Source organism: Malaclemys terrapin, chromosome 12 (genome assembly GCF_027887155.1).
Source record: "Malaclemys terrapin pileata isolate rMalTer1 chromosome 12, rMalTer1.hap1, whole genome shotgun sequence".
NCBI lineage: Eukaryota > Metazoa > Chordata > Testudines > Emydidae > Malaclemys > Malaclemys terrapin.
Window position 1 is genome coordinate 37,926,241 of NC_071516.1, and position 26,282 is coordinate 37,952,522.

General features: G+C 48.6%; 1 protein-coding gene and 1 long non-coding RNA gene across 2 annotated transcripts in view; one reads left to right on the forward strand and one right to left on the reverse strand.

Annotated features, from left to right (window-relative positions):
- The first annotated feature begins 2,669 nt into the window (after positions 1–2,669).
- The window catches only part of LOC128845923 (uncharacterized), a 35,946-nt gene continuing 12,333 nt past the window's right edge, over positions 2,670–26,282 (forward strand). The window contains exons 1-2 of the long non-coding RNA XR_008446751.1: positions 2,670–2,794; positions 4,140–4,456. This is a non-coding gene — a long non-coding RNA (uncharacterized LOC128845923). The remainder of the gene's footprint in view (positions 2,795–4,139; positions 4,457–26,282) is intronic.
- On the reverse strand, positions 7,931–8,374 carry LOC128845922 (ribonuclease-like). Its single transcript, XM_054045014.1, has one exon. It carries the CDS (start codon positions 8,372–8,374, stop codon positions 7,979–7,981), a length of 396 nt encoding a protein of 131 aa, XP_053900989.1. The 3' UTR covers positions 7,931–7,978.

Genomic DNA, 26,282 nt, shown 5'->3' on the forward strand with positions numbered 1-26,282 from the left:
AATAATGATGTGAGACATTCAGGTTTCTCCTGTTTACTCAGCCACACTGAACCTGGAGCATATTTTTCTAATTCTGTTTTCTTTGCTCATTATAAAGCTTGAGCTGTTGTTTGTGCGGTGAAATCGAAACTGCATTCGGAAATGTTACTGGGTTAATATTGGGGTAGGAGCCTCCTACTTTCGAAATGACCTGGCTTTTCTGAGCTGGGTTTTCCAGTGTTAGCACGGCAGCTATTGGAACGCCTGAGAGAGTTTATATCTTGTATTCCGATAGTACAGTGCTCAGCACCCAGAGCTGAGATAGAGAGCTGGGTGTGTACGGGCATGGAAAGAACGAACAGCAGTGTAATTAGCCTCAATATTCTAATACACTGACGTGTGTGTGTGTGTGTGTGCGTGCGTGCGCGTGCGTGCGTGTGTGTGTGTGTGTGTGTGTGCGCGCGCGTGTTTTCCTGGCTTTAGCAGCTATGCCAACTATTTAGGCAGAGCTAAAGCCATTGCTCCTTTTACATACAGTGGAGGATGCTGTCCCCATGCCTCAGTGGGGAACAGCTGAGAATACCAGATTCAGGAAAAACTGCTGAGAAATAGGGGAGACACACCCCAAAACAGGTGGTTATTGTCCCGCAAGATATACCAAACCAGTAACAAAAGTAAACGTCTGTCTCACCACACTGGCTGACAGGAAGTCAGAAATGCAGCCTCCTTGGGTATTCCAGTCCTGGATTCAACACCCAGACACTAGACTTAATGATAAGTGGTTATTTAAAGCCAATTTAATCAACCAATGGGTTCTTCTGATTCCTAAGGACCAGCCACCTACCCACGTCAATATATAACTCAGATCTTACCCAAGAATCACTCTGTTGCCAAACATTTAGTATCTAATATCTAAAGATTTATTTATAGAAAGAAAGAAAGATGAGAGTTAAAATGGTTAAAGGAACCAAATACAGATACACCTTGCAAAATTCTTGTATCTGGTTTGTATCAGTGATGTCATAAACTGCTGGCTTGTTAAGTCTCTGGTGGCATTCAAAAGATTGGCAAGCCCTCAGTCTGTTGATTGAAATGCTCCTTTTAGTGTAAGTCCATAGTCCAGAGATCAGAGCAGGAAAGAGGCAAAATGAAGTTGCTTCCAGGGCCTTTTATAGCTTCTGCCTTGTGGAGGGAACTTCATTGTCCGAAGCAGCCCAGTTAGTGGAAAAGTACAGGCACAACATGGAGTTCAAACCACTGAGCTACCCCTCCCCCCAGTATCACATGAGCTAGTCACATGGCCTTGCATGCTTCGATGAGTCATTGCAGGGGCCATTACTCATATTCTGGATAAAACGTCCACAGGAAAGTCCATTGGGTGGAGATAAGCTTCTCCTATGGCCTATTGTTTTTCTTAATGGGCCATTGCCTTGAATGGTTCATCTACAAGATGCTGGCTAGACTGGATGTAAACTACCTTGTGGGTGTCACCCCAGGAGCAAACCCATTTGAAATACGGGTATATAGTGTGGAAGCAGAGAAAGAACTGACAGGAAGGAACTGCAATGCATGACAGTTCTTTCTCTGCTTCCACAATAGTCAATATTCATAACTTCTGATACAACAATGATACATGCATACAAATAGGGTAATTATATTCAGCAAATCATAACTTTTCCATTGATACCCTACATGACATACTTTGTACAAGTTTTGCTGCAATTATATAATGGTGGTAGGAATAATGGTATACGGGGTCATATTTTAATCATGTAAAGTCACAGAATCATTTGCTGTTGGGGACAAAATTCCCTGCTAGCAGCTGCAGAGCATGTGTGTGTTTATGCAGGCCCAGCTTGTGAGGTGCAACTGGTTTGGAATTTTGCCCCCCCACCCCCCAGCTGGACTCATCCACTCCAGCAGTGTGTGGCACATGACCTCCATCCATGTGGTCACACACATGCCTTGTACCATTTACACACACACACATGACTGGCACCATTTCCATACACGCTCCCCAGAAGGGGCACACATGTTCTCTCCTAACACCCTGCCAAAGTGATCCCAGGGCATTGCACCTTGCTGTGACGTTGTGATCCATGGAGTATACCCCCAAATAGCTCTTTACACTTCCTAGCAGTGGGGGTCAGTCTGGGGGGGAGGCAGGACAGTGGAGCCAACATGCAGCACTCAAATTAGGCTCATGCAAAAAGAATAACTAGAGAGACCGAGTCACTTGCGGCAGGTCTACAGTGAAGATATACTGGAGGATCTCAGGGGTTAATTCCGAGATATTCCCCTTTATGAAACTTGCTTTGAACATAGCAGAGTAACAGGCCAAGCCCTAGTGAAATAGGGACTCAGGACCCCTGGTTTACAAAAACAGTGCTTTAACCCCTGAGCTATGGAGCCAGCTGACACAGATATAACTCACCTGAACTGCTATTGACAATGTCTAGGGAAGCTGCAGTCAGCCGGATCAGCTGTCAGAGAGGCACAGAGAGACTTATAGGTGGTGATGTTTTGCAGTGATTTCCCCTGGGCTCCCAGCCAGGGCTCTCCCTGGCAAACATCCCAGTCGGGGCTGGGCTGCAAAGCCGGTTGGTTTGCCCATGGGTGACTGGTTGGGTGACAAGCGGTGGGAGCTGCTAGACATACACACAGATAAGCACTGTCTTCAGATGCACACAGCTTCAGCATCCCGCTCTCCAGGGCAAATCCTCCGGGAGCAAGGCGCAGCCATGTATCTCCATTTGACTGGATGACAGTGGGTGCAGGTGGGGGTACAGCGCTGACCTCGACTAGCTACCTGGAGGTAAAAACTGTCTGGGCTTTGTCTGCCGGGGGGATTCTAGAGAGAGAGAGAGGGACAGGATTTCTTCCCTTCTGAGTGACAGCTCCAGTTCTGTGTGGCTTTTCTCTGCCCTGGGACGATGCAGCCAGGTGGGGTGGCGGATCTAGAGGCTCAAAGATAGAGAAAAGTAGAAAACCCCACAAACAACATACACACACACACAACCTCACACAAATAAAGGGATCAGCAGTATAATGTAGCGAGCTGCCTCAGAGGGCTAATGCATTGCGTGTCTGTATTTCAGCATTCCCTTGGGGGGGGGGGGTGTATGTATGTGTGTTTAGAATACTAGGGTTTGCGTGAGTGTGGACAGTGTCTGAGGTGATGTTAGAGTATGTGGAGTGTCGGGGTTTGTGAGGATAAGGTGTCTGGTATGTGCAGGGTTCTCTGTGTGTGTGTGTGTGTTTGGGTCTTGGCATTTGACTGTATGTACAATGTCAGTATGCATGTTTGGATGATAGTATGTATGTATGCAGGGCCTTAGCTGTGAGGGTGGATGTTGTGTGTGAGGGGTTGTACGGTGTGTGCATAGACAGATATGGGTATAGGTGTGGAGTTGGTACAGTGTTTGTGTGTCTAGGGTGTGTGTGCGAGTGTCTCTTAAGTCCGGGAATTGCTGCCAGTACTGAGAGGCTGTTGGCTATTGCTGTAAGGCACAACTCACAAGTATAATTGTGTCATGGAGAGACACTCACGGACAAAACACACAGTTGCCACACCCAGCTATCACACCCAGTTGCCACACCCAGCTATCACACACCGTTACAGTCACACACAGACACAAAGAAACACATCACAGAGACAAAGATTTGCGTAAAGCTCAAAACTCAGGGGGGCGGAGGGGGGTATAGAGGGGCAGAGCAGGGGGACAGGCTCCTGGGTCCTATCCCACATGTGGGAAGGGAGCAGCGAATAGTGGATTAGCGAAGCAGTCTGGGAGCCAGGACTCCTGGGTTCCATTTTTAGCTCAGGGACAGAGGGATGAGTCATAGCCCAGACAAACAGCAGGAACCAGGACTCCTGGCATTGCTCACACCTGGCACTGTCCTGGTCACTGGGGACTGGCCTCTTTCCAGTCACTCAAACATGGGCCCACGCACAGGATGGAAAGACAGTAGCTTCCTTGCTCAAAGGGCTTCACAGCAATGTTGTTACCCAGCCACAGAGCTGCCATCAGCGGCAACTAACGATACCTTGGCTATTTGCACAGGAAGGGATGGGAGCTTGGCATCACCCAGACAATAAGAAAAAAGGTCCCTTCATGACATTGGAATCACAGCATTAATGTCTGTCTATCCATCCCCAGACATATCCGTCTATCACCGCACCCACCTATCCATCCAACCTCAGACATATCCGTCACCATACCCACCCCCCACCTATACATCCAACCTCAGACACATCCGTCTTCTCACCATACTCATCCCCCACCTATCCATCCATCCTGTGGTTTGGGCTGGACTCTGGATTGCCCTGAAAGGGGAGAGAGCCGAGAGCAACCTGGCCGGAGGAGCAGGTCACAGCCGCCAAGGGGACCCCAGTGGTTTGGCTGGTTGATGAGCAGGCCTGAAGTGCGGCGAAGCCCTGCAATGCTGTGCCTGACTGTGCGGGGGTACCCACATGGTGAGTCTCTTTGCCCCGGGGGATCCCCCCGAACCCTGGAGAAGAATTCCATCTCCTAGCAGGCTCTGGGACCCGGGGAGTTTCTGTGGTCAGTGCCAGGGCTGGGAACAGAATCTGGCTCCCTTGGCCAGATCAGCAGCAGGAGATGGGTGGTGTGGGGAGCATAGGCTGGAGGAATGGGGGGGCATCAGGTAGGGATCCCGTCAATGGCTGGGGGGGGGGGGAGTTTACCACACTTCCCAGTGCCCACAGACCCTCCCCCAGCATCACCTTGGGAGCCCCATGAATCAGTCTGAAGTGCAGAGACCTCACGTGACACCCCCAGGAAAGAATCACATCAAAGCCAAGTGCTGAGCTGGGAGCTGGGCCAGGGGGAGCCCAGCAGGCAAAGGCTGTGTGTCTCAGGGGTTATTGCCCTGCTCTTGTAACCCAGGAGTTGTGAGTTCACATTTCCTTGGGAGTGGGGGGGTCTTCAGTAAATTAATTAACTAAAAGTCCATTTCAGCCCCTGGTGATTTTATCCCCCCACCCTTGGCCAAGCCCGGAGCAGGGGACCTTCTGCGCCAATTGTTTTGTAATCTCATCCATCATAACGCTAATAGGGACCAAAGGCCACAGCAGCCCTCCAGTAACAGTGTGGAAATGCCTTAAAGGAAGGTGTCATTAATTGACTAATCAATTAACTAACTCATTAACTGCATGGTTAATGTTCCTCCAGGGAACTGGCACAAGTTCCAGATTCGCTGAAAAAAACTTGCCCCCAGATGGCAGAAGTTGGAATCTCCCCGTCTGCTATCTGAACGCCGCTCCCAGCTGCTTTTGGGCCATGGAGCCCGGAAGGAGAGCTGAGCTGTGGTTTGCCCAGAGGAGCTAATGATGAATTCCCACCAGCAGGGGCTGAAATGGTCCGACTTCAGTGCAAAGAGAGCACCTTATGGTGACAATTAGCATCACTTGTTGTCCATAGTGTGTCACCTTCATGGGGATTGTTGGTCTAGATCGGGGGGGCCAACCTGAGCCTGAGAAGGAGCCAGAATTTACCAATGTACATTGCCAAAGAGCCACAGTAATATGTCAGCAGCCCCTCATCCACTCCCCCGCCACTCCCAGTGCCTCCCACCCACCGGCAGCCCTGCTGATCAGCTCCTCCCCCTCCCTCCCTGCACCTCCCGATCAGCTGTTTCGTGGCATGCAGGAAGCTCGGAGGGGGAGGAGCAAGGGCACGGCAGGCTTAGGGGAGGGGGTCGGAAGGGGTGGAGTGGGAGAAGGGCCTGTGGCAGAGCCAGGGGTTGAGCAGTGAGCACCCCCCGGGCACATTGAAAGTTGGCGCCTGTAGCTCCAGCCCCGGAGTCGGTGCCTATACAAGGAGCCACATATTAACTTCTGAAGAGCCGCATGTGGGTCCGGAGCCACAGATTGGCCACCCCTGGTCTACATGATCACAATGGTCCCCTCTGGCTTTGGAATCCATCCTTCCACTGGAGGGATCAATGAGAACACTACCTACACCCCCACCCCCTTCACCCTTCCATCCCTAATGCCTGTAACTTAGTGGTGAAGCCAGGAGGAATTACATCTCTTCTGTGCTGTTTATTGTAGTTAATGCCACTCTGGATGTTCTTATTGCTCATGTAAATGTGAAAACACTTCCCTGAACTGGGCTAAGCTCTCTGAGCCTCAGTATCACCCCCGGGCAGAGACACCCCATGATGCACTCTGCCAGGAGGAAGTAGGTGGCAGTGAGTCAGGGATGCCTAACTGCAGAGTTCTGCATCAGGGAGGAGAGAGTACACAGGGGAAGCCCCAGCTACCAGACTCCTTGGTCTAGGCATGTGGCTCTTAGAGCCAGTGTGTGAGGGCCTGGGTTTAAATCCCTAATGAATGCAGGATTTTTGCAAAGAAGAACAATATTGCAGATCGCATTTAGGAAGAGGCTGGAGACAGAGAGCTGTGTGCAACAGAGCCAAGGGGCAGAGTGATTGAGAAAGTCCAGGAAGGGAGGTCAATTTGGGGGTGTCAGAGCTGGAGTAAGTTGGAGAAGCCTACAGGGGGTTCAGGATAGGGTGTCAAGGAGCAACAGGAGTCAGGGTGAATTAGAGTCCTGCTTCATGGACCACACCTTCCTCTCAAACTCCACATTTATCCTTTGTGCTCATCACGTCATGTTCTGTGAGTGGCTAATAGGTTTGGGCATTGGCAGTGGTGGGATTTGAACCCATGACATCTTAAACTCCTCAGCTTCCCTGTTGGGAACACCAGCTACTACTTCTTCCTCTGTTAGTCTAAGGGTGCATTTCTCATCTGAGGGGTCTGGTTCATACCCTAAATTATATGAATTTTGACAATGACTTGTGGAGGAATCAGAGCTGGACTGACCCAGCTGTCAGCAATGATTCTGGGGGTGACACAGGCCAGGGTCCCTCCAGCTCAGCCTCTGACACTAGCCAGTCCCTGCTGCTCGAAAGGAAGGAAAGCCTTCAAGAGAAGAATAATGAAAAAACTTGCTCAAAGGCAAAGTTTCTTCCTGACCTTCCTCAGTTAGTGAATGGCTCAGGCCCTGAAGGATGGAGGTTTAAATCTCCTGTATCAATATCAATTTTGGAAGGGAAGTGGGGTGGCTGGGAGTGAGGACTCCTGGGTTCTAACCCTGACACTGGGAGAGGAGTGGGCTCTGGGACCTGAGAATTTATGTTCCATCCATCCCCAATCTCACACAAGACAGATTGCTTTGCAGGTACCAGGTTTAACAAGATTTAGGGAGCACAGAGAATGGCAGAAAGAGGGGACATGTTTAAAAAAAAAAAGCAGAGAAGAATGACAAATACCAGATCATTCAATGAATATGAGGATTTTCCATCATTAGACCTAGTACACAATCCCAGAAGAGTGAAATTGGTAGATATTTCTTAATTAAGACCTTTTTTTTTTTTTTTTAAGATGGCCACTGTTTGTCAGCAGGGAGAACAGGATAGGTGAGGGGCGGCTATACTGTATAATAGGCACTGGGGCTTCAGAGGGTGGGGGTGAGGAAGGGGCGGCTATACTGTGTAATGGGCACTAGGGACAGCAGAGGGTGAGGGGTGGGGAAGGGGTGGTTATACAGTACAATGGGCACTGGGGCAGTAGAGGGTGGGGGTTGGGGAAGGGGCTGTTATACTGTATAATGTGTACTAGGGGCAGCAGAGGGTGAGGGTGGGGGTGGGGAAGGAGCGGTTATACAGTACAATGGACACTAGGGGCAGCAGAGCGTGGGGGCGGGGGAGGGCGGCTATACCATATAATGGGTACTAGGGGCAGCAGAGGGTGGGGGTGGGGAAGGGGTGGCTATGCTGTATAATGGACACTAGGGATGGAAACACCTAAACAATCTGACCAGTGTTCAGAGGCGGGTGAGGAGCTGGGTGCCATGGTCGGTGTGGGAGGGACAGAGCGGGATTAGAGGAAACAGTAGGGGTCCTGCCTCCCCTCCAGGTCCAGCCCTGGGCCCTAGATCTGCTCCAGGTAGTACACAGGGTACAAATTTCAGCAGCCAATAATAATTTTCTGCTTCTTCACTATCCCGATGTAAGAGATTGACAGTGGGTCAGGCTCAAATACGCACTGAGTGATCCTGAATTCAACTTTGCTCTCATGCAGGCCACCTATTTTGGGTGTCCCACCCTCCTTGCAGATGCTGTTTATTTTTGTGACGGGCTCGTGAATGAAGGTGTTGACTGGCTTCCCATATATTCCCCGAATCTGCATCATCTTGTTACAGTAGGCATTAGCATTGGGGGCATTAGTCTTTGGATAATCTACATGCTTCCTAAGGAACATGAAGTTTGGCTCGATCCATGGCTGCCCACTGGTCAGGACCAGGCAGGCACCCAGCAGGACGAGCGGCAGCAGGAGCACCGGGCGGGTTCCCCTCAGAGCCATGGCCGTGTCTTTCACTGGATCGACCTGCAGTGGGGAGAAGGGGGGAGATGGATGGAGACAGCGCGGGGTGGAAATCTGCCTCCTCCATGGCACCTCCTGGGCCTAACCCCCTCCCACCTCACTCTGTTCCCAAAGCTCCTCCCTTCTTATGATTCCCCTCCCACACTGCTCTGCCTCCCTAAGCTCCTCCTACTATTCTTGTGCTATTGTGCCAGACACAGCACAGACCCCAACCAAGGTAGGTCTATTCCCCTCCCAGAGCCAGGTTAGAACCCAGGTGTCCGAGTCTCAGACTCTGACCAAGCTGGGCTCCCACATTTGACAGGTGCTGCACAAACCCAAATTGAGATCAGCTCCTGAACCCAGAGAGGTGGAGCGTGAACTCAGGAGTCTAGACTCCCAACCCCTGCCCCCTAGCTCTAACCGCTGGATCATGCTGCCTCTCAGAAACAAACCCTGCCGTTCCAGCCCCATGTGACATGGTTCTCTGCTCTCTCCAGGCTGGTGGAATCTCCTGTAACTTATCCAAGTCCTTTGTCCTTCGCTGTTGTCGGAGAGATGGATCCCAGCTTCTGTGGAGCTGAACTTCACCCTGATCCTCCTACCCATCTCAGAGCGGGTTATATAGAGCCCAGCCGCACGTGGAGGTGGGAGGAGTGGAAGGGGAAATTCCAGTGAACAGTTGGGTCAGTGCAATCCAGTGACAGCTGACAATTAGAAGCAGTAGGCAGGGTGTGCATGAGGAGCAAACAGCACATGTCATGCCAGAAACATCCTGTGGCAAAGTGGTTTTTTTTGCACTTTGTTATGTTGCAGGTGAATCTTACTGTCCTATACTAATACCGTGTGTGCCTTAGTTTCCCTGTGCACTGCACCAATGCCTAGGTGGTGGGAATTGGGTGTGTGACTTTTGCTGAGGCCATCAGGGCAGGTGAAGCTGCCCAGCAGTCTGCACATAGGTGATGGATGGTGCACTTCGTAACCTGAGACCCAGGAGGGGGATTCGACCAGGTGACACTTTGCCTGGAAAGCAGGACAAAGCCTGGGGGAGGAGCAATGGGCATGTTGGAGACCAGGCAGTGGGGTTCAGGGCAGTCTGCAATGTGGGACTGGAAGAGGGGGAGTCCAGGGTGTCTGGCCCGGGACCCCCCCAAGATGGATTTGGCTGAAAGTCACTGATTTCTGTGTCAAGTATCAGGGGGTAGCCGTTAGTCTGTATCTACAAAAACAACAAGGAGTCTGGTCGTACCTTAAAGACTAACAGATTTATTTGGGCATAAGCTTTCGTGAGTAAAAACCTCACTTCTTCGGATGCATCCATTCATCTTGCCTACCCTGGTTGCCCTCTGTGCTGCAGTCCAGGCCAACGTGTCCCATTTGCTGGTTGTTTCCTGTGCTAGCTAGATTAACACTAGCGTAGGAACGCCCACCTGTGCTCCCATCACAGCTTCATTTGCTGTGCAGATGCATCCTGAGTCCTGACCCACTGGCACCTTCCGAATCCAGTCCTAGCCTGGAAACTCACAGCTCTGCCAGTATCCCTCAAGCCTGACCCACAGCCCCCTGCTATCCTAGCCCTGAACTCTGTTGTAGTCATTGAGATTGAATATATGGGCCCAGAGAGTCAATGGTGCTAACGTGACTATATTGCTGCCCAAGGTTAAACAGTGTTCAACAAGGTTCGGGGTCTGGTATCCAGGGCCCTCGGCCTGCTCAGTCCCATGGGAAATGCACCATTAACAATCCCTCTAACCTTTCAGTACAGATACAGAAACAGAGGAAAAACAAATCAAACCTTTCAAATGGACATATTAAGGCAAAAGCCTTATTTTTAACTACATCCCTTGTTCCTTTCCCCTGTAGTTGTGGAGAGGAATTTGAAGGAAGCCCTCTCTCTGTGACAGTCTCTTAGATGATATAAAAGATGGTAATAACTGTCCTCTTGGGGAAAAGAGAAGAAGTTAGTTGTGATGGGTTGAATCATAGAATCATAGAATCATAGAATATCAGAGTTGGAAGGGACCTCAAGAGGTCATCTAGTCCAACCCCCTGCTCAAAGCAGGACCAATTCCCAGCTAAATCATCCCAGCCAGGGCTTTGTCAAGCCGGGCCTTAAAAACCTCCAAGGAAGGAGACTCCACCACCTCCCTAGGTAACGCATTCCAGTGTTTCACCACCCTCCTAGTGAAATAGTTTTTCCTGATATCCAACCTGGACCTCCCCCACTGCAACTTGAGACCATTGCTCCTTGTTCTGTCATCTGCCACCACTGAGAACAGCCGAGCTCCATCCTCTTTGGAACCCCCCTTCAGGTAGTTGAAGGCTGCTATCAAATCCCCCCTCATTCTTCTCTTCTGGAGACTAAACAATCCCAGTTCTCTCAGCCTCTCCTCATAAGTCATGTGCTCCAGACCCCTAATCATTTTTGTTGCCCTCCGCTGGACTCTTTCCAATTTTTCCACATCCTTCTTGTAGTGTGGGGACCAAAACTGGACACAGTATTCCAGATGAGGCCTCATCAATGTCGAATAAAGGGGAACGATCACGTTCCTCGATCTGCTGGCAATGCCCCTACTTATACAGCCCAAAATGCCGTTAGCCTTCTTGGCAACAAGAGCACACTGTTGACTCATATCCAGCTTCTCGTCCACTGTGACCCCTAGGTCCTTTTCAGCAGAACTGCTACCTAGCCATTCGGTCCCTAGTCTGTAGCAGTGCATGGGATTCTTCCGTCCTAAGTGCAGGACTCTGCACTTGTCCTTGTTGAACCTCATCAGGTTTTTTTCTGCCCAATCCTCTAATTTGTCTAGGTCCCTCTGTATCCGATCCCTACCCTCTAGTGTATCTACCACGCCTCCTAGTTTAGTGTCATCTGCAAACTTGCTGAGAGTGCAGTCCACACCATCCTCCAGATCATTAATAAAGATATTAAACAAAACCGGCCCCAGGACCGACCCTTGGGGCACTCCACTTGAAACCGGCTGCCAACTAGACATGGAGCCATTGATCACTACCCGTTGAGCCCGACGATCTAGCCAGCTTTCTATCCACCTTACAGTCCATTCATCCAGCCCATACTTCTTTAACTTGGTGGCAAGAATACTGTGGGAGACAGTATCAAAAGCTTTGCTAAAGTCAAGAAATAACACATCCACTGCTTTCCCCTCATCCACAGAGCCAGTTATCTCATCATAGAAGGCAATTAGGTTAGTCAGGCACGACTTCCCCTTCGTGAATCCATGCTGACTGTTCCTGATCACTTTCCTCTCCTCTAAATGTTTCATAATTGATTCCTTGAGGACCTGCTCCATGATTTTTCCAGGGACTGAGGTGAGGCTGACTGGCCTGTAGTTCCCCGGATCCTCCTTCTTCCCTTTTTTAAAGATGGGCACTACATTAGCCTTTTTCCAGTCATCTGGGACCTCCCCCGATCGCCATGAGTTTTCAAAAATAATGGCTAATGGCTCTGCAATCTCACCCGCCAACTCCTTTAGCACCCTCGGATGCAGCGCATCCGGCCCCATGGACTTGTGCACGTCCAGTTTTTCTAAATAGTCCCGAACCACTTCTTTCTCCACAGAGGGTTGGCCACCTTCTCCCCATGCTGTACTGCCCAGTGCAGCAATCTGGGAGCTGACCTTGTGCATGAAGACAGAGGCAAAAAAATCATTGAGTACATTAGCTTTTTCCACATCCTCGGTCACTAGGTTGCCTCCCTCATTCAGTAAGGGGCCCACACTTTCCTTGATTTTCTTCTTGTTGCTAACATACCTGAAGAAACCCTTCTTGTTACTCTTAACATCTCTTGCTAACTGCAACTCCAAGTGTGATTTGGCCTTCCTGATTTCACTCCTGCACGCCTGAGCAATATTTTTATACTCCTCCCTGGTCATTTGTCCAATCTTCCACTCCTTATAAGCCTCTTTTTTGCGTTTAAGATCAGCAAGGATTTCACTGTTTAGCCAAGCTGGTCGCCTGCCATATTTACTATTCTTTCTACACATCGGGATGGTTTGTTCCTGCAACCTCAATAAGGATTCTTTAAAATACAGCCAGCTCTCCTGGACCCCTTTGCCCTTCATGTTATTCTCCCAGGGGATCCTGCCCATCTGTTCCCTGAGGGAGTCAAAGTCTGCTTTTCTGAAGTCCAGGGTCCGTATTCTGCTGCTCTCCTTTCTTCCTTGTGTCAGGATCCTGAACTCGACCATCTCATGGTCACTCCCTCCCAGGTTCCCATCCACTTTTGCTTCCCCTACTAGTTCTTCCCTGTTTGTGAGCAGCAGGTCAAGAAAAGCTTTGCCCCTAGTTGGTTCCTCCAGCACTTGCACCAGGAAATTGTCCCCTACACTTTCCAAAAATTTCCTGGATTGCCTGTGCACCGCTGTATTGCTCTCCCAGCAGATATCAGGGTGATTAAAGTCTCCCATGAGAACCAGGGCCTGTGATCTAGCAACTTCTGCTAGTTGCCAGAAGAAAGCCTCGTCCACCTCGTCCCCCTGGTCTGGTGGTCTATAGCAGACTCCAACCACGACATCACCCTTGTTGCTCACACTTCTCAACTTTATCCAGAGACTCTCAGGTTTTTCTGCAGTATCATACCGGAGCTCTGAGCAGTCATACTCCTCTCTTACATACAATGCAACTCCCCCACCTTTTCTGCCCTGCCTGTCCTTCCTGAACAGTTTATATCCATCCATGACAGTACTCCAGTCATGTGAGTTATCCCACCAAGTCTCTGTTATTCCAATCACATCATAGTTCCCTGACTGTGCCAGGACTTCCAGTTCTCCCTGCTTGTTTCCCAGGCTTCTTGCATTTGTGTATAGGCACTTAAGATAACTCAACGATCGTCCCTCTTTCTCAGCATGAGACAGGAGTCCTCCCCTGTTGCGCTCTCCTGCTTGTGCTTCCTCCCAGGATCCCATTTCCCCACTTACCTCAGGGCTTTGGTCTCCTTCCCCCGGTGAACCTAGTTTAAAGCCCTCCTCACTAGGTTAGCCAGCCTGCTGGCGAAGATGCTCTTCCCTCTCTTCGTTAGGTGGAGCCCGTCTCTGCCTAGCACTCCTTCTTCTTGGAACACCATCCCATGGTCGAAGAATCCAAAGCCTTCTCTCCGACACCACCTGCGTAGCCATTCGTTGACTTCCACGATTCGACGGTCTCTACCCCGGCCTTTTCCTTGCACAGGGAGGATGGACGAGAACACCACTTGCGCCTCAAACTCCTTTATCCTTCTTCCCAGAGCCACGTAGTCTGCAGTGATCCGCTCAAGGTCATTCTTGGCAGTATCATTGGTGCCCACGTGGAGAAGCAGGAAGGGGTAGCGATCCGAGGGCTTGATGAGTCTCGGCAGTCTCTCCGTTACATCGTGTATCCTAGCTCCTGGCAAGCAGCAGACCTCTCGGTTTTCCCGGTCAGGGCGGCAGATAGATGACTCAGTCCCCCTGAGGAGGGAGTCCCCGACCACCACCACCCTCCTCCTCCTCTTGGGAGTGGTGGTCGTGGAACCCCCATCCCTAGGACATTGCATCTTTTGCCTTCCAATCGGTGGAGTCTCCTTCTGCTCCCTTCCCTCAGATGGGCCATCTAGTCCACTCTCCGCATTAGCACCTGTAGAGAGAACATGGAAACGATTCCTCACCTGTATCTCCATTGCTGGTGCATGGACGCTCCTCTTTCTCCTTCTGGAGGTCACATGCTGCCAAACCTCCTCACAATCCTTCTGTCCCTGCTGCGCCTGCTCTGAATCTTCAGAACATTGTGGCCGTAGAAGCATCTCCTGACGTCTGTCCAGGAAATCTTCATTTTCCCTTATGCAACGCAGAGTTGATACTTGTTTCTCCAGCCCTCGAACCTTCTCCTCCAATATGGAGACCAGCTTGCATTTTGTGCAGACAAAGTCGCTTCTGTCCTGCGGAAGAAAGACAAACATGGCACAACCTGTGCAGGTTACAACAGCTGATCGCTCACCTTCCATATCACCGTCCTCTTAGGAGCTTCCTCAACTGTTGCAGGAACTACTCGGAGAAACCTGCAGATGAAGGCCTCGGTGCGCTCTCCCCACGCGAGCTCCCAGGCAAACCCCCGCTGTTAGCCTCTGCTGTTCGCCGCTCAGCTGGTTCGCTGCTGACTGCCCTTATATACCAGTCAGGCCCACTCAAGGCCCAGCTGGAACAAAGCACTCCCAATTCACACTTTTCAAACAAACAAGCAAGCAATCAAGCACACGGTCAAACTGACCAACTGTCCCAGCAGCAGACACTCAGATACTCACCAACACAGCCCCCCTAATGCAGCACTTAGCGTACCTCCTCTCGGACAGCTCCCAGGCAAACTCCCGCTGTTAGCCTCTGCTGTTCGCCGCTCAGCTGGTTCGCTGCTGACTGCCCTTATATACCAGTCAGGCCCACTCAAGGCCCAGCTGGAACAAAGCACTCCCAATTCACACTTTTCAAACAAACAAGCAAGCAATCAAGCACACGGTCAAACTGACCAACTGTCCCAGCAGCAGACACTCAGATACTCACCAACACAGCCCCCCTAATGCAGCACTTAGCGTACCTCCTCTCGGACAGCTCCCAGGCAAACTCCCGCTGTTAGCCTCTGCTGTTCGCCGCTCAGCTGGTTCGCTGCTGACTGCCCTTATATACCAGTCAGGCCCACTCAAGGCCCAGCTGGAACAAAGCACTCCCAATTCACACTTTTCAAACAAACAAGCAAGCAATCAAGCACACGGTCAAACTGACCAACTGTCCCAGCAGCAGACACTCAGATACTCACCAACACAGCCCCCCTAATGCAGCACTTAGCGTACCTCCTCTCGGACAGCTCCCAGGCAAACTCCCTCTGTTAGCCTCTGCTGTTCGCCGCTCAGCTGGTTCGCTGCTGACTGGGTTGGAGCTGTTATTGTTTTTTTTTCAAGTTGAATCCTGTTTCCTAGAAGAAAAAATGTGACAGACACACACGTGAGGGGAAAGAGAAGAACGGCAAAGAGAGAAAATGCAGCTTCTGTCTCTGTGTGACTCTCCCTTCCAGCCTCAGCACTGCAGAAACCCAGGCATGGCCTATGATCTTACCAGCCACTCTGAGACTTGGGAACTTATACTAGTCTGGGCCTGTTTCATGTTCTGTCTCACTTTTGTACGTGTCCATCAACCTTGATTCTTATATATGATAGGAGGGTTTGTAAACTTTCACTCTTCACAGCTGAGCTTAAAATTAGGTTAAATTTGTAGGCCCAATTATTACAGCAGGTCCTCATTGTCTACAGCTCTGCTGGTGCCCCTCACTCCCGACCTGCAGCTCCTGCGATCCCAGCCCTGGGCTCTCCCATCCCACAAGCTTCATCTGCAGACCCTTCCAAGGTGCCTGAAAGTATTGGATGCCATGAAAATTAGTGAGGAACTGGACACCCTAATCACTTGGACAACTTCAAGATGCCAGTCAGAGCACCCAAATCCCTTGGACGGCAGTGCTGTCACTACAGGAAGAGAGCAGATTAGCCAGCCTCTGGTAGATCAAACTCTCTCGGGACGAATGACCCCCAAAAGACTCAAACTTAAAATGCTGGATTGTGATGATTAGCGCACTGGCCACTGAGCAACAGAGCTTGAGCCAATAGAATAGCATGACAAGGGGTGATGTACTGACATACATTGCAAACCCTGAAATCTAGGTTATTCATTATTATTTCTTTCCCTGTAGGATAAGAGCAATTCTCTGAAGGAAGGAGAACTGCCATTGGATGCGGTTGTGTGTCTGCCCTATTTCTGAGGGGCAGAAATGTGCCTTTGGAATTTTAATAATGAAAGAACGAGAGAGCGATGGGAAAATACAAAAACATATAGGAAGAGGGATTGACAGATTATTTCCTCTTGGAACCAAAGCCAGAGCCGGAGTCTTTGAGGGAACAGGTTGGGCTGGAATTTTGGCTTGCTCCAGGGCTCTAGGCAAGGTGTGCCTCACAAAAGCAAGTGTTTTTTTTTTCCTTTTTGGCAATACATACCCTACCTGATTGAACTAACCTCATTATCTCCAGACTGATTCTTGCCTGCATATTTATACCTGCCTCTGGAAATTTCCAGTACATCTGTTAGTCTTTAAGGTGCCACAGGACTCTTTGATACCATTAGAAAGGTGCTTATATTGTTGCCATCAATAGTGAGGATTAAACCACACTGATATGAACCATGATTCTACTGGCATACCTGAATCCATAGTAGGGGTTACACTGGAAACTGGTACAAAATCTGCCTTTCTCTCCATCTATCCAATCCCATAAACACTAATTTCTCTTTTTTTATCTCTCCATCCATCTATCCCAAGACATATCCATCTCTCTTTTTCTACATATAGGCCTGGTCTACACTATGAGTTTAGGTCGAATTTAGCAGCGTTAAATCGAATTAACCCTGCACCCGTCCACACAATGAAACCATTTTTGTCGACATAAAGGGCTCTTAAAATCGATTTCTGTACTCCTCCCCGACGAGGGGAGTAGCGCTGAAATCGACATTGCCGGTTCAAATTAGGGTTAGTGTGGACACAATTCGACAGTATTGGCCTCCGGGAGCTATCCCACAGTGCACCATTGTGACCGCTCTGGACAGCAATCTGAACTCGGATGCACTGGCCAGATAGACAGGAAAAGCCCCGTGAACTTTTGAATTTCATTTCCTGTTTGCCCAGCGTGGAGCGCTGATCAGTACAGGTTACCATGCAGAGCTCATCAGCACAGGTGACCATGCAGTCCCAGAATCAAAAAAGAGCTCCAGCATGGACCGTACAGGAGATACTGAATCTGATCTCTGTATGGGGAGATGAATCTGTTCTATCAGAACTCCGTTCCAAAAGACGAAATGCCAAAACATTTGAAAAAATCTCCAAGGCCATGATGGACAGAGGCCACAACAGGGACTCAACACAGTGCTGCGTGAAACTTAAGAAGCTGAGATAAGCGTACCAGAAAACCAAAGAATCAAATGGATGTTCACGGAGGGAGGGGCGACTGATGACTGTAGCTATCCCACAGTTCCCACACTCTCCGAAAACCATTTGAATTCTGGGTTGAGCTCCCAATGCCTGAAGGGTCAAAAACATTGTCGTGGGTGGTTCAGGGTATATGTTGTCAGGCCTCTTCCCCACACACACACACCCCTGTGAAAGCAAAGGGAAAAAAATAGTTTCTCGCCTTTTTTCAATGTCACTGTATGTCTACTGGATGCTGCTGGCAGACGCGGTGCTGCAGCGCTACACAGCAGCATCTCCTTGCCTTGCCTTGTGGACGGCAGACGGTGCAGTATGACTGGTAACCGTCATTGTCGTCCCGTGGGTGCTCCTGACTGGCCTCGGTGAGGTTGGTCAGGGGCGCCTGGACAAAAATGGGAATGACTCCAGGTCATTCTCTTCTTTAAGTTTTGTGTAATGGAGATTCAGTCCTGCCTGGAATATCATGCCAGCTGGAGGCTTCTGCCTGAGGCTGCTCTCCCAGTCGGCAGCACCGTGCGGTCGCACCTACCCAAGCCTACCCCTTGCTCCCAGGGCTCACAATCAGATACTTAGACCTCTACATTTTGCTGCAAATAAAAAAATAAAGCTGCCGTTTAGAACTGTCCCCCAACATATATATCCTGGGACATTTTGTATTTTACCAGTGTCAGCCAAAGCCCAGACACAAATGGATATTTAGTCCTGCCTGTGCTTCTATGCTAGGGCTTATCACAGATTCCCATTTTCAGCTATAGGCTGAGCAAGTGCAGAATGGTGGTTCACTCTACTTAGCTGTAAGCCAACCGCCCTCCTCTCTCCCATTTGATCTCTGCTTGCAGAAGCCATAAAGTCAGTGTTGTTTCAAATTCATGCATTCTTTATTACTTCACCACACAAATGGGGGGATAACTGCCAAGGTAGCCCGGGAGGGGTGGGGGAGGAGGGAAGCAACAGGTGGGGTTGTTGTGGGGGCACCCCCTAGAATGGCATGCAGCTCATCATTTCTGCGGGATGTCTGGGGCTTTGACCTAGAGCGGCCGTTTGCCTCTCTGGTTCTTTAGTAGGCTTGCCTGATATTCTAAGAGAATGACCTGGGGAGTCATTCCCAATTTTGTCCACGTGCCCCCAACTGATCACACTGAGGCAGCCAGGAGCACCCATGACAGCAGCAGACGGTACAGTATGGCTGGTAACCGTCTTTGCCAACTTGCAAAGCAGCAGATGGTACAGTATGGCTGGTAACCGTCTTTGCCAACTTGCAAAGCAGCAGATGGTACAGTATGGCTGGTAACCGTCTTTACTAGCTTGAAAAGGCAAGGGGATGCTGCTGTGTAGCGCTGCAGTACCGCCTCTTTCAGCAGCATCCAGTACACATACGGTGACAGTGAAAAAAAGGCTGAACAGGCTCCATGGTTGCCGTGCTATGGCGTCTGCCCAGGCAATCCAGGGAAAAGGGCACAAAATGATTGTCTGCCGTTGCTTTCATGGAGGGAGGATTGACTGACGACATTTACCCATAACCACCTGTGACAAATTTTTGGCCCCATCAGGCATAGGGATCTCAACCCAGAATTCCAATGGGCAGAGGAGACTGCAGGAACTATGGGATAGCTAAGGGATAGCTACCCACAGTGCAACGCTCCGGAAGTCGACGCTAGCCTCGGTACATAAATGCACACCGCCGAATTAATGTGCTTAGTATAGCCGCATGCACTCGACTTTATACAATCGGTTGCCAAAAATCGAATTCTGTAAATTCGGAGTAATCCTGTAGTGTAGACATACCCATAGTTGTGCCCATCCCATCGTGGGAGTCTTTGAAGACTAGCAGATGCTACGGAAACATGGGAGGTTGTTATTGCCATGAGCATCATCTCCAGGTGTAATTGTGTAATCACTTAAAAGGTATAATTGATGAAACTTCCCAGCTGGGGGATGAAGACACCAGGAATTGTTACCATGCAAATTCGGAGTCTTTAAAGCTTCCGAGCTAGGTAACATCCTAGTTTCACCTAGCAGGTCACATTGGTCCCTGATACCATCTTTCAGTTTCATCAACTTTAAATTTGTCACCTCAGGTTTTTGCTTCTTCTTCAGCCCTCAGTGAGGAGAGGTGTAGTGCTTTGAGCAAAGGGAACTGGGAGCCAGGATTCCTGGGTTCTTTCTGCAGTGCTGCAGCTGTCTACACAATGAGGTCTCAGCTTGAAGAGTCCCTCCAGAATAGTGATGCCAAGCACTCAGGACAGGGGCGAGATCCAGCTGACTGCAGAGGGAAGGGGGTAGAATTGTTGTGTGGTAGTTTGACGGATACATCGCTGTCCTGTAAATAAGGTGGTGTGAGTTCAAATCTCCCTGGGGCTTTGTATAAATATTTCTTTCACACTGTCTTCATCCCAATGGCTGGAGACATCTGCTCAGTGCTAGGTACATTTTATTGCCCACATGGGCTCAGCTCCATCTCTCAAGTGTCATGCACAGGGTACTCTTGAGCTGAGCTCCCTTCCTCCAAGTCCATGGGACTTTAGGAGGTACAATAAGTGTGGGATTCGAATAATGTTCCTCCAAATCTTTCAGCCTCAGGGGAGCTGTAGATGCTCAACAAACCCCATCGGGTACCAGCTGTTGTCCAGTTGCACAACGCTCCCCACAGCACAGCACCCCCCAGGGCCACACTGAGGCCAGTTCAGAGTTTGAGGTTAGAGCACCTCCTTCTGAGCCCCTCCCTGTGGCACAGCACCCCCGAGGTGCGGCGCAGGTGCACTGGAGTTAGCACTGCCCACAACAGAGAACCCTGAGTGTGCCCTGGAAGTTCTTGATTTATTTACAGGTGGTTAATGGCTATGAAAGAAGGAAGTAAATAAAGGAACGAATGGAAGGAAGATCATTCATTCCAAGAGTTCAAGACCAACAAGGATTAGATCATAAAAATATGGGGCGGGAAGGGACTTCAGAAAGTCATCAAGACATTAAAAAACTTCCAATGATGGGGATTCCACAATGTCTCTTGGAAATCTATTCCAGAGCTTAACTACCCTTATGCTTAGAAACATTTTCCTCTTAACTAACCTAAATTTCCCTTGCTGCAGAGTAAGCCCATTACATCATGTCCTACAATTGGTGGAGACAGAGAACAATCGATCAGTCCTCTTTGTAACAGCTCTAAATGTAGATGAAAACTGCTATCGGGTCCCCGCTCTGTTTTATTTTCTCAAGACTAAACCTGCTCAGTGTTTTTATCCTTTACTCATAGCTAAGGTTTTCTAACCCTTTTAGTTGCTCTCCTCAGGACATGCTCCAATTTATTCACATCTTTCCTAAAGTTTGGGGCCCAGAACTGGACACAGTGTTCCATGTGGTGGGTTAGATCACAGAAACCCCTTGGGAACTGACAACTGATGTGCTGAGACTACCCCGAGCCTGTTTCCCCTGGCAACTTGGGACTTCAGTGCCTTGCCTGGATTGAGCCAGACCCGCTAGTCTGCTGCAAACCCAGACCCAGGTCTGAACCACATCCCCCAACAGCTGCAGGCTTAACTGAAAACAGCTTAAGAAGTGTTTCTGTCTCTAACACTCAGATGTCCAAACCCCAAATAGATCTTTTACCGTGTATAAAGCTTATATAAGACAAACTCATAAACTGTACACCCTCTATAACACTGATAGAGAGATATGCACAGCTATCTCCCCCACCCCAGGTATTAATACATACTCTGGATTAATTAATAAATAAAAAGTGATTTTATTAAATACAAGAAGTAGGATTTAAGTGGTTCCAAGTAATAACAGACAGAACAAAGTGAATTACCAAACAAAATAAAATAAAACACGCAAGCCTATGTCTAATCCAGTAAGAAAACTGAATACAGATAAAATCTCAACCTCAGAGATGATTGAATAAGCTTCTATCACAGACTGGATGCCTTCCTAGTCTGGGCAGAATCCTTTCCCCTGGTACAGCCCTTGTTCCAGCTCAGGTGGTAGCTAGGGGATTTCTCATGATTGCAGATGCCTTTGTTCTGTTACACTCCCTTATATAGCTTTGGCACAAGGTGGGAATATTTTGTGTCTCTGCTTTCTCCACCCCTCTTTCTAAATGGAAAAGCACCAGGTTTAAGATGGATTTCAATACCAGGTGACATAGTCACATGTCCTGTGAGACAAGCCTTCATTCCTCCCAGCCTGACTCACAGGAAAGCCTGCAAGCAAAAAGTCATCCACAGTCAATTGTCCTGGTTGATGGGAGCCATCAAGATTCCAAACCACCATTAATGGACCACACTTTGCATAATTACAATAGGCCCTCAGACTTTATTTCATATTCCTAGTTTCAGATACAAGAGTGATACATTTATACAAATAGGATGACCACACTCAGTAGATTAAAAGCTTTGTAATGATACCTTACAAGACACCTTTTGCATGAAGCATATTCCAGTTACATTATATTCACACTCATTAGCATATTTTCACAAAATCATATAGAGTGCAATGTCACACTTCAGTTGAGGCCTCGCCAGTGCTGAGTAGAGCGAGAAAATTACCTGCCATGTCTTACATATGACTCTTCTGTTAATACAGTCATGATGATATTAACATTTTTTACAACTACATCACATCGTTGACTCATATTCAGGTTAAGAAGGATTAGATTTTTATTGGTAAATATTGAATTCATCATACACACAGAAGCTGATGGAAAAAAATCCATCAATAATAATCGATATTTATGGATAGGCGAAGTAAGAAAAATGTTACCTGAGAACTTATTCGAAGTTGATTTAAGGACATGTGCTTTATGTATTTGAAATGTAATGTTGATAATTTGTGTTTTAACAGTTATAAAGCTTTAACATTTTGAATCTTAACATCTAGTGTCAGTAAATAATTATTTTCTTTTGGAAAGCCTTTGACAAGGTCCCTCACCAAAGGCTTTTAAGCAAAGTAAGCTGTCATGAGATGAGAGGGAAGGTTCTCTCATGGATCAGTAACTGATTAAAAGATAGGAAACAAAGGGTGGGAATTAATGGTCAGTTTCAGCATGGAGAGATGTAAACAGTGGTGTCCTCCAGGGGTCTGTACTGTGCCAAGTCCTATTTAACATAGTCATAAATAACCTGGAAAAAGTGGTAAACACCGAGGTGGCAAAATTTTCAGATGATATAAAATTACTCAAGATAGTTAAGTCCCAGGCAGACAGCAAAGAGCTTCAAAAGGATCTCTCAAAATTGGGTGACTAAGCCCCAAAATTATCAATGTTGATAAATGCAAACCAATGCACATTGGAAAACATAACCCCAACTTCACATATAAAATAATGGAGTCTCAATTAGCTTTTACCACACAAGAAAGAGATCTTGGAGTCATTGTGGATAGTTCTCTGAAAACATCTGCTCAATGTGCAGCAGCAGTCAAAAATGCTAATCAAATGTTAGGAACCATTAGGAAAGGGAGAGAGAACAAATCACACCTTGAATACTCTGTGCAGTTCTAGTCATGCCATCTCAGAAAAGATATATTGGAATTGGAAAAGGTACAGAGAAGAGTGACAAAAATGATTAAGGGTATGGAACAGCTTCCATATGAGGAGAGATTAATAAGACTGGGACTGTTCAGCTTGGAAAAAAAGACGACCAAGGGGGGATATGATAGAGGTCTATAAAATCATGACTGGTGTGGAGAAAGTAAATAAGGAACTGTTATTTACTCCTTCTCATACCACAAGAACTAGTGGTTACTCAATGAAATTAATAGGCAGCAGGTTTAAAACAAAAGAAAGTATTTTTTTCACACAATGCACAGTCAACTTGTGGAACTCCTTGTCAGGGGATGTTGTGAAGGATATAACACTAACAGTGTTCAAAAAAGAATTAAATAAGTTTATGGAGGATAGGTCCATCACTGGCTATTAGCCAGGATGGGCAGGGATGGTGTCCCTAGCCTCTGTTTGCCAGAAGTTGGGAATGGGTGACAGGGGATGGATCACTTGATGATTACCTGTTCTGTTCATTCTCTCTGGGGCACCTGGCATTGGCCACTGTCAAAACTGGGCTAGATAGAACTTTTGTCTGACCCAGTATGGCCGTTTTTATTTTATATTCTTATGTCTGACCTCCATTTGCCTCAACCCCCCACCCATAATCTCCCACCACTGTGAAAATTAAAATTGATAAAAATTGAAAAATTGCTTCAAAATAAATATTGATACTATTTGTCAAAATGCAAAAAAAAAAAAAAAAAATTAAAAATAAAATGAATTCTGCCATGCCTTCTCATATTCAATTTGTGCTCCACTTCAACCCCCAGAACCTTTTCAGCAATACTACCAATTAACCATCCCCCACGCCCACTTTGTAGTTTTGCATTTGATTTTTCCTTCCCAAGTGCTCTTCTCTGTCCTGAATTTCATCTTGTTGATTTCAGATCAATTCTCTAACTTGTCAAGATCATTTCTAATCCTGTCCTCCAAAGGGCTTGCAACTCTTCCCATATTTGTGTCAATCTTATCCCTTATCCAAGTCAAGAATGAAAATATTCAATGATATCGGACCCAGGACTGACCCCTGCAGGACCCCACTAGCTACATTTTCCCAGTTAGACAGCGAATCAGTGATAACTGCTCTTTGAGTATGGTCTTTCAACCAGATGTGCACCTACCTTGTAGAAATTTCATCTAGACCAGCTTTCCCTAGTTTGCTTTTAAGAATGTCACATGGGATTGTGTCAAAAGCCTCACTAAAATGAAGATCTATCATGTGTGCTGCTTCCACCTATCAGCTAGGCTATTAACTCCATCAAAGAAGGAAATTAGGTTGGTTTGCCAGGATTTGTTCTTTACCAAGCCATGCTGGCTATCTCTGTTAACCCTCTAGGTGTTTACAAATTCATTGTTTAACCATTTGTTCCAGTATCTTTCCAGGTATCAAAGTTAGGCTGGCTGGTCTATAATTCCTTCTGTCTTCTTTGATCCCCTTTTCAAAAATAGATATTACATTTGCCCTTCTCTATTCCTCTGGGACAGGGGTGGGAAAACTACAGCCCGCGGGCTGCGTCCAGCCCATCAGATGTTTTAATCCAGCCCTTAAGCTCCCGTCAGGGGCTTGCCCCACTATGTGCATGCCATGGCTCCTACGTGTAGGGACAGCCAGGGGGCTCCGTACACAGCTCCTGCCCCAAGCACTGCCTCCACAGCTCCCATTGGCTGGGAACCACAGCCAGTTGGAGCTGCAGGGGTCTGCGCATGGGGCAGCGTGCAGAGCTGCCTGGCTCTGCCTCCACTTAGGAGCTGGATGGGGGACATGCCACTGCTTCCGGGAGCTGCTTGAGGCAAGCACTACCCAGAGCCTGCATCCCTGACCCCCTCCTGGGGCCCAACCCCAGCCCTGATTCTCCTCCTGCCCTCCAAACCCCTCCATTGCAGACCGGAGCGACCTCCTGAACCCCAAACCCCTCATCCCCACCCCAGAGTCTGCACCACCAGCCAGAGCCCTCACCTCCCTACACCCCAACCCCCTGCCCCAGCCTTGATCCCCTTCTGTCTTCTGAACCCCTCATTACCAGCCCAGAGCACCCTCATGCACCCCAAACCTCTCATCCCAAAATGCACCCCAAAGCCCACACCCCCAGTTGGAGCCCTCACTCCCTCGTGCACCCCACCTCCAATTTCATGAGTATTCATGGCCTGCCATACAATTTCCATACCCAGATGTGGCCCTCGAGCCAAAAAGTTTGCCTACCCTTGCTCTGGGAAATCACCTGTCCTCCAGGAGTCCTTGACGTTAATGTCTCACAGTTCCGAAATTGCTTCAGCTAGTTGATTAAGTAACCTAGGGTAGATTTCCTCGAGCCCTGAAAACCTGAATACATTTAACTCATCTAAATATTCTTTAACCTGTCCTTTCCCTACTTTGGCTAGCATTCCTTCCTCCTTGCTAATATTTACTGTGTTGAGGATCTGGTCACCATTAACCATTCTAGGGATGACTGAAGCAAAAGAGGCATTAAACACCTTGGCCATCTTGATGTCATCAGTTATTTCCTCTCCTTCCCTGCTAAGTAGAGGACCTACATTTTCTTTCATCTTTCTCTTGCTCCTAATGTATTTAAAGAACCTCTTCTTCTCACCTTTTCATGTCACTTGCTAGGTGTAACTCATTTTATGCCTTGGCCCTTCTGATTTTGTCCCTATATGCTTGTGCTATCACCTTGCAACATCTTACCATGGAGACTATATTCTGTCATCTCAAATCCATCAGTTTCTGGATCACCGCTTCTCATCTAGTTGGAGAGAAATGGGAGACAGTATTTTACAAACCATTGAAAACTGTTGGTGACTATAATGGGGTATCTACCCCACACTCACCCTGAAGGGTTCAGTGCAGGCCAGGTGGGCCAATTAACTCATTGGGCAGCTGATTAAGGGGGATCAGCAGGGCAGGAATAGGTGGGACCTATAAAACCCAGGAGCTGAAAGCAGAAGGGGCTGCTGGGAAAAGGCAGACACTCCCAGGAGAAAGGGAGGGGGTGAGAGGGAACCGCAGGAGGCCGTCACTCCCTGGGAAGTGGGAAGAAGCTTTGGGGAACTGGTAGGCCCAGGAAGATAAAGGGATCCAGTGGTAGGAAGCAGCCCAGGGATAGAGCAGTGAGGCCAGGCATAGGCACCGACTCTGTGTCATGTGTTCCATGGCATGCAGGAGGTGCTGGGGGACAGGTGAGGGAGGAGAGAGGGTGGGGTGCCCTCGGAGGAGTGGGTGGAACAGGGTGGGAAGAGGCAGGATGGAGTAGAGACGGGGCGGGAAGAGGCAGGGCAGGGTGGGGTGGCGGTTTGGGGAAAGAGGTGGTGCAAGGGTGGGGTGGAGGCGGAGCAGGGACAGGAAGGGATGGGGCAGGGGTTGGACCTTGGGGGAAGGAGTGGAGTGGGGGC

Excerpts from the sequence above, each read along its gene's own strand:
- LOC128845922 (XM_054045014.1), bottom strand. The coding sequence starts at position 8,374 with ATGGCTCTGAGGGGAACCCGCCCGGTGCTCCTGCTGCCGCTCGTCCTG.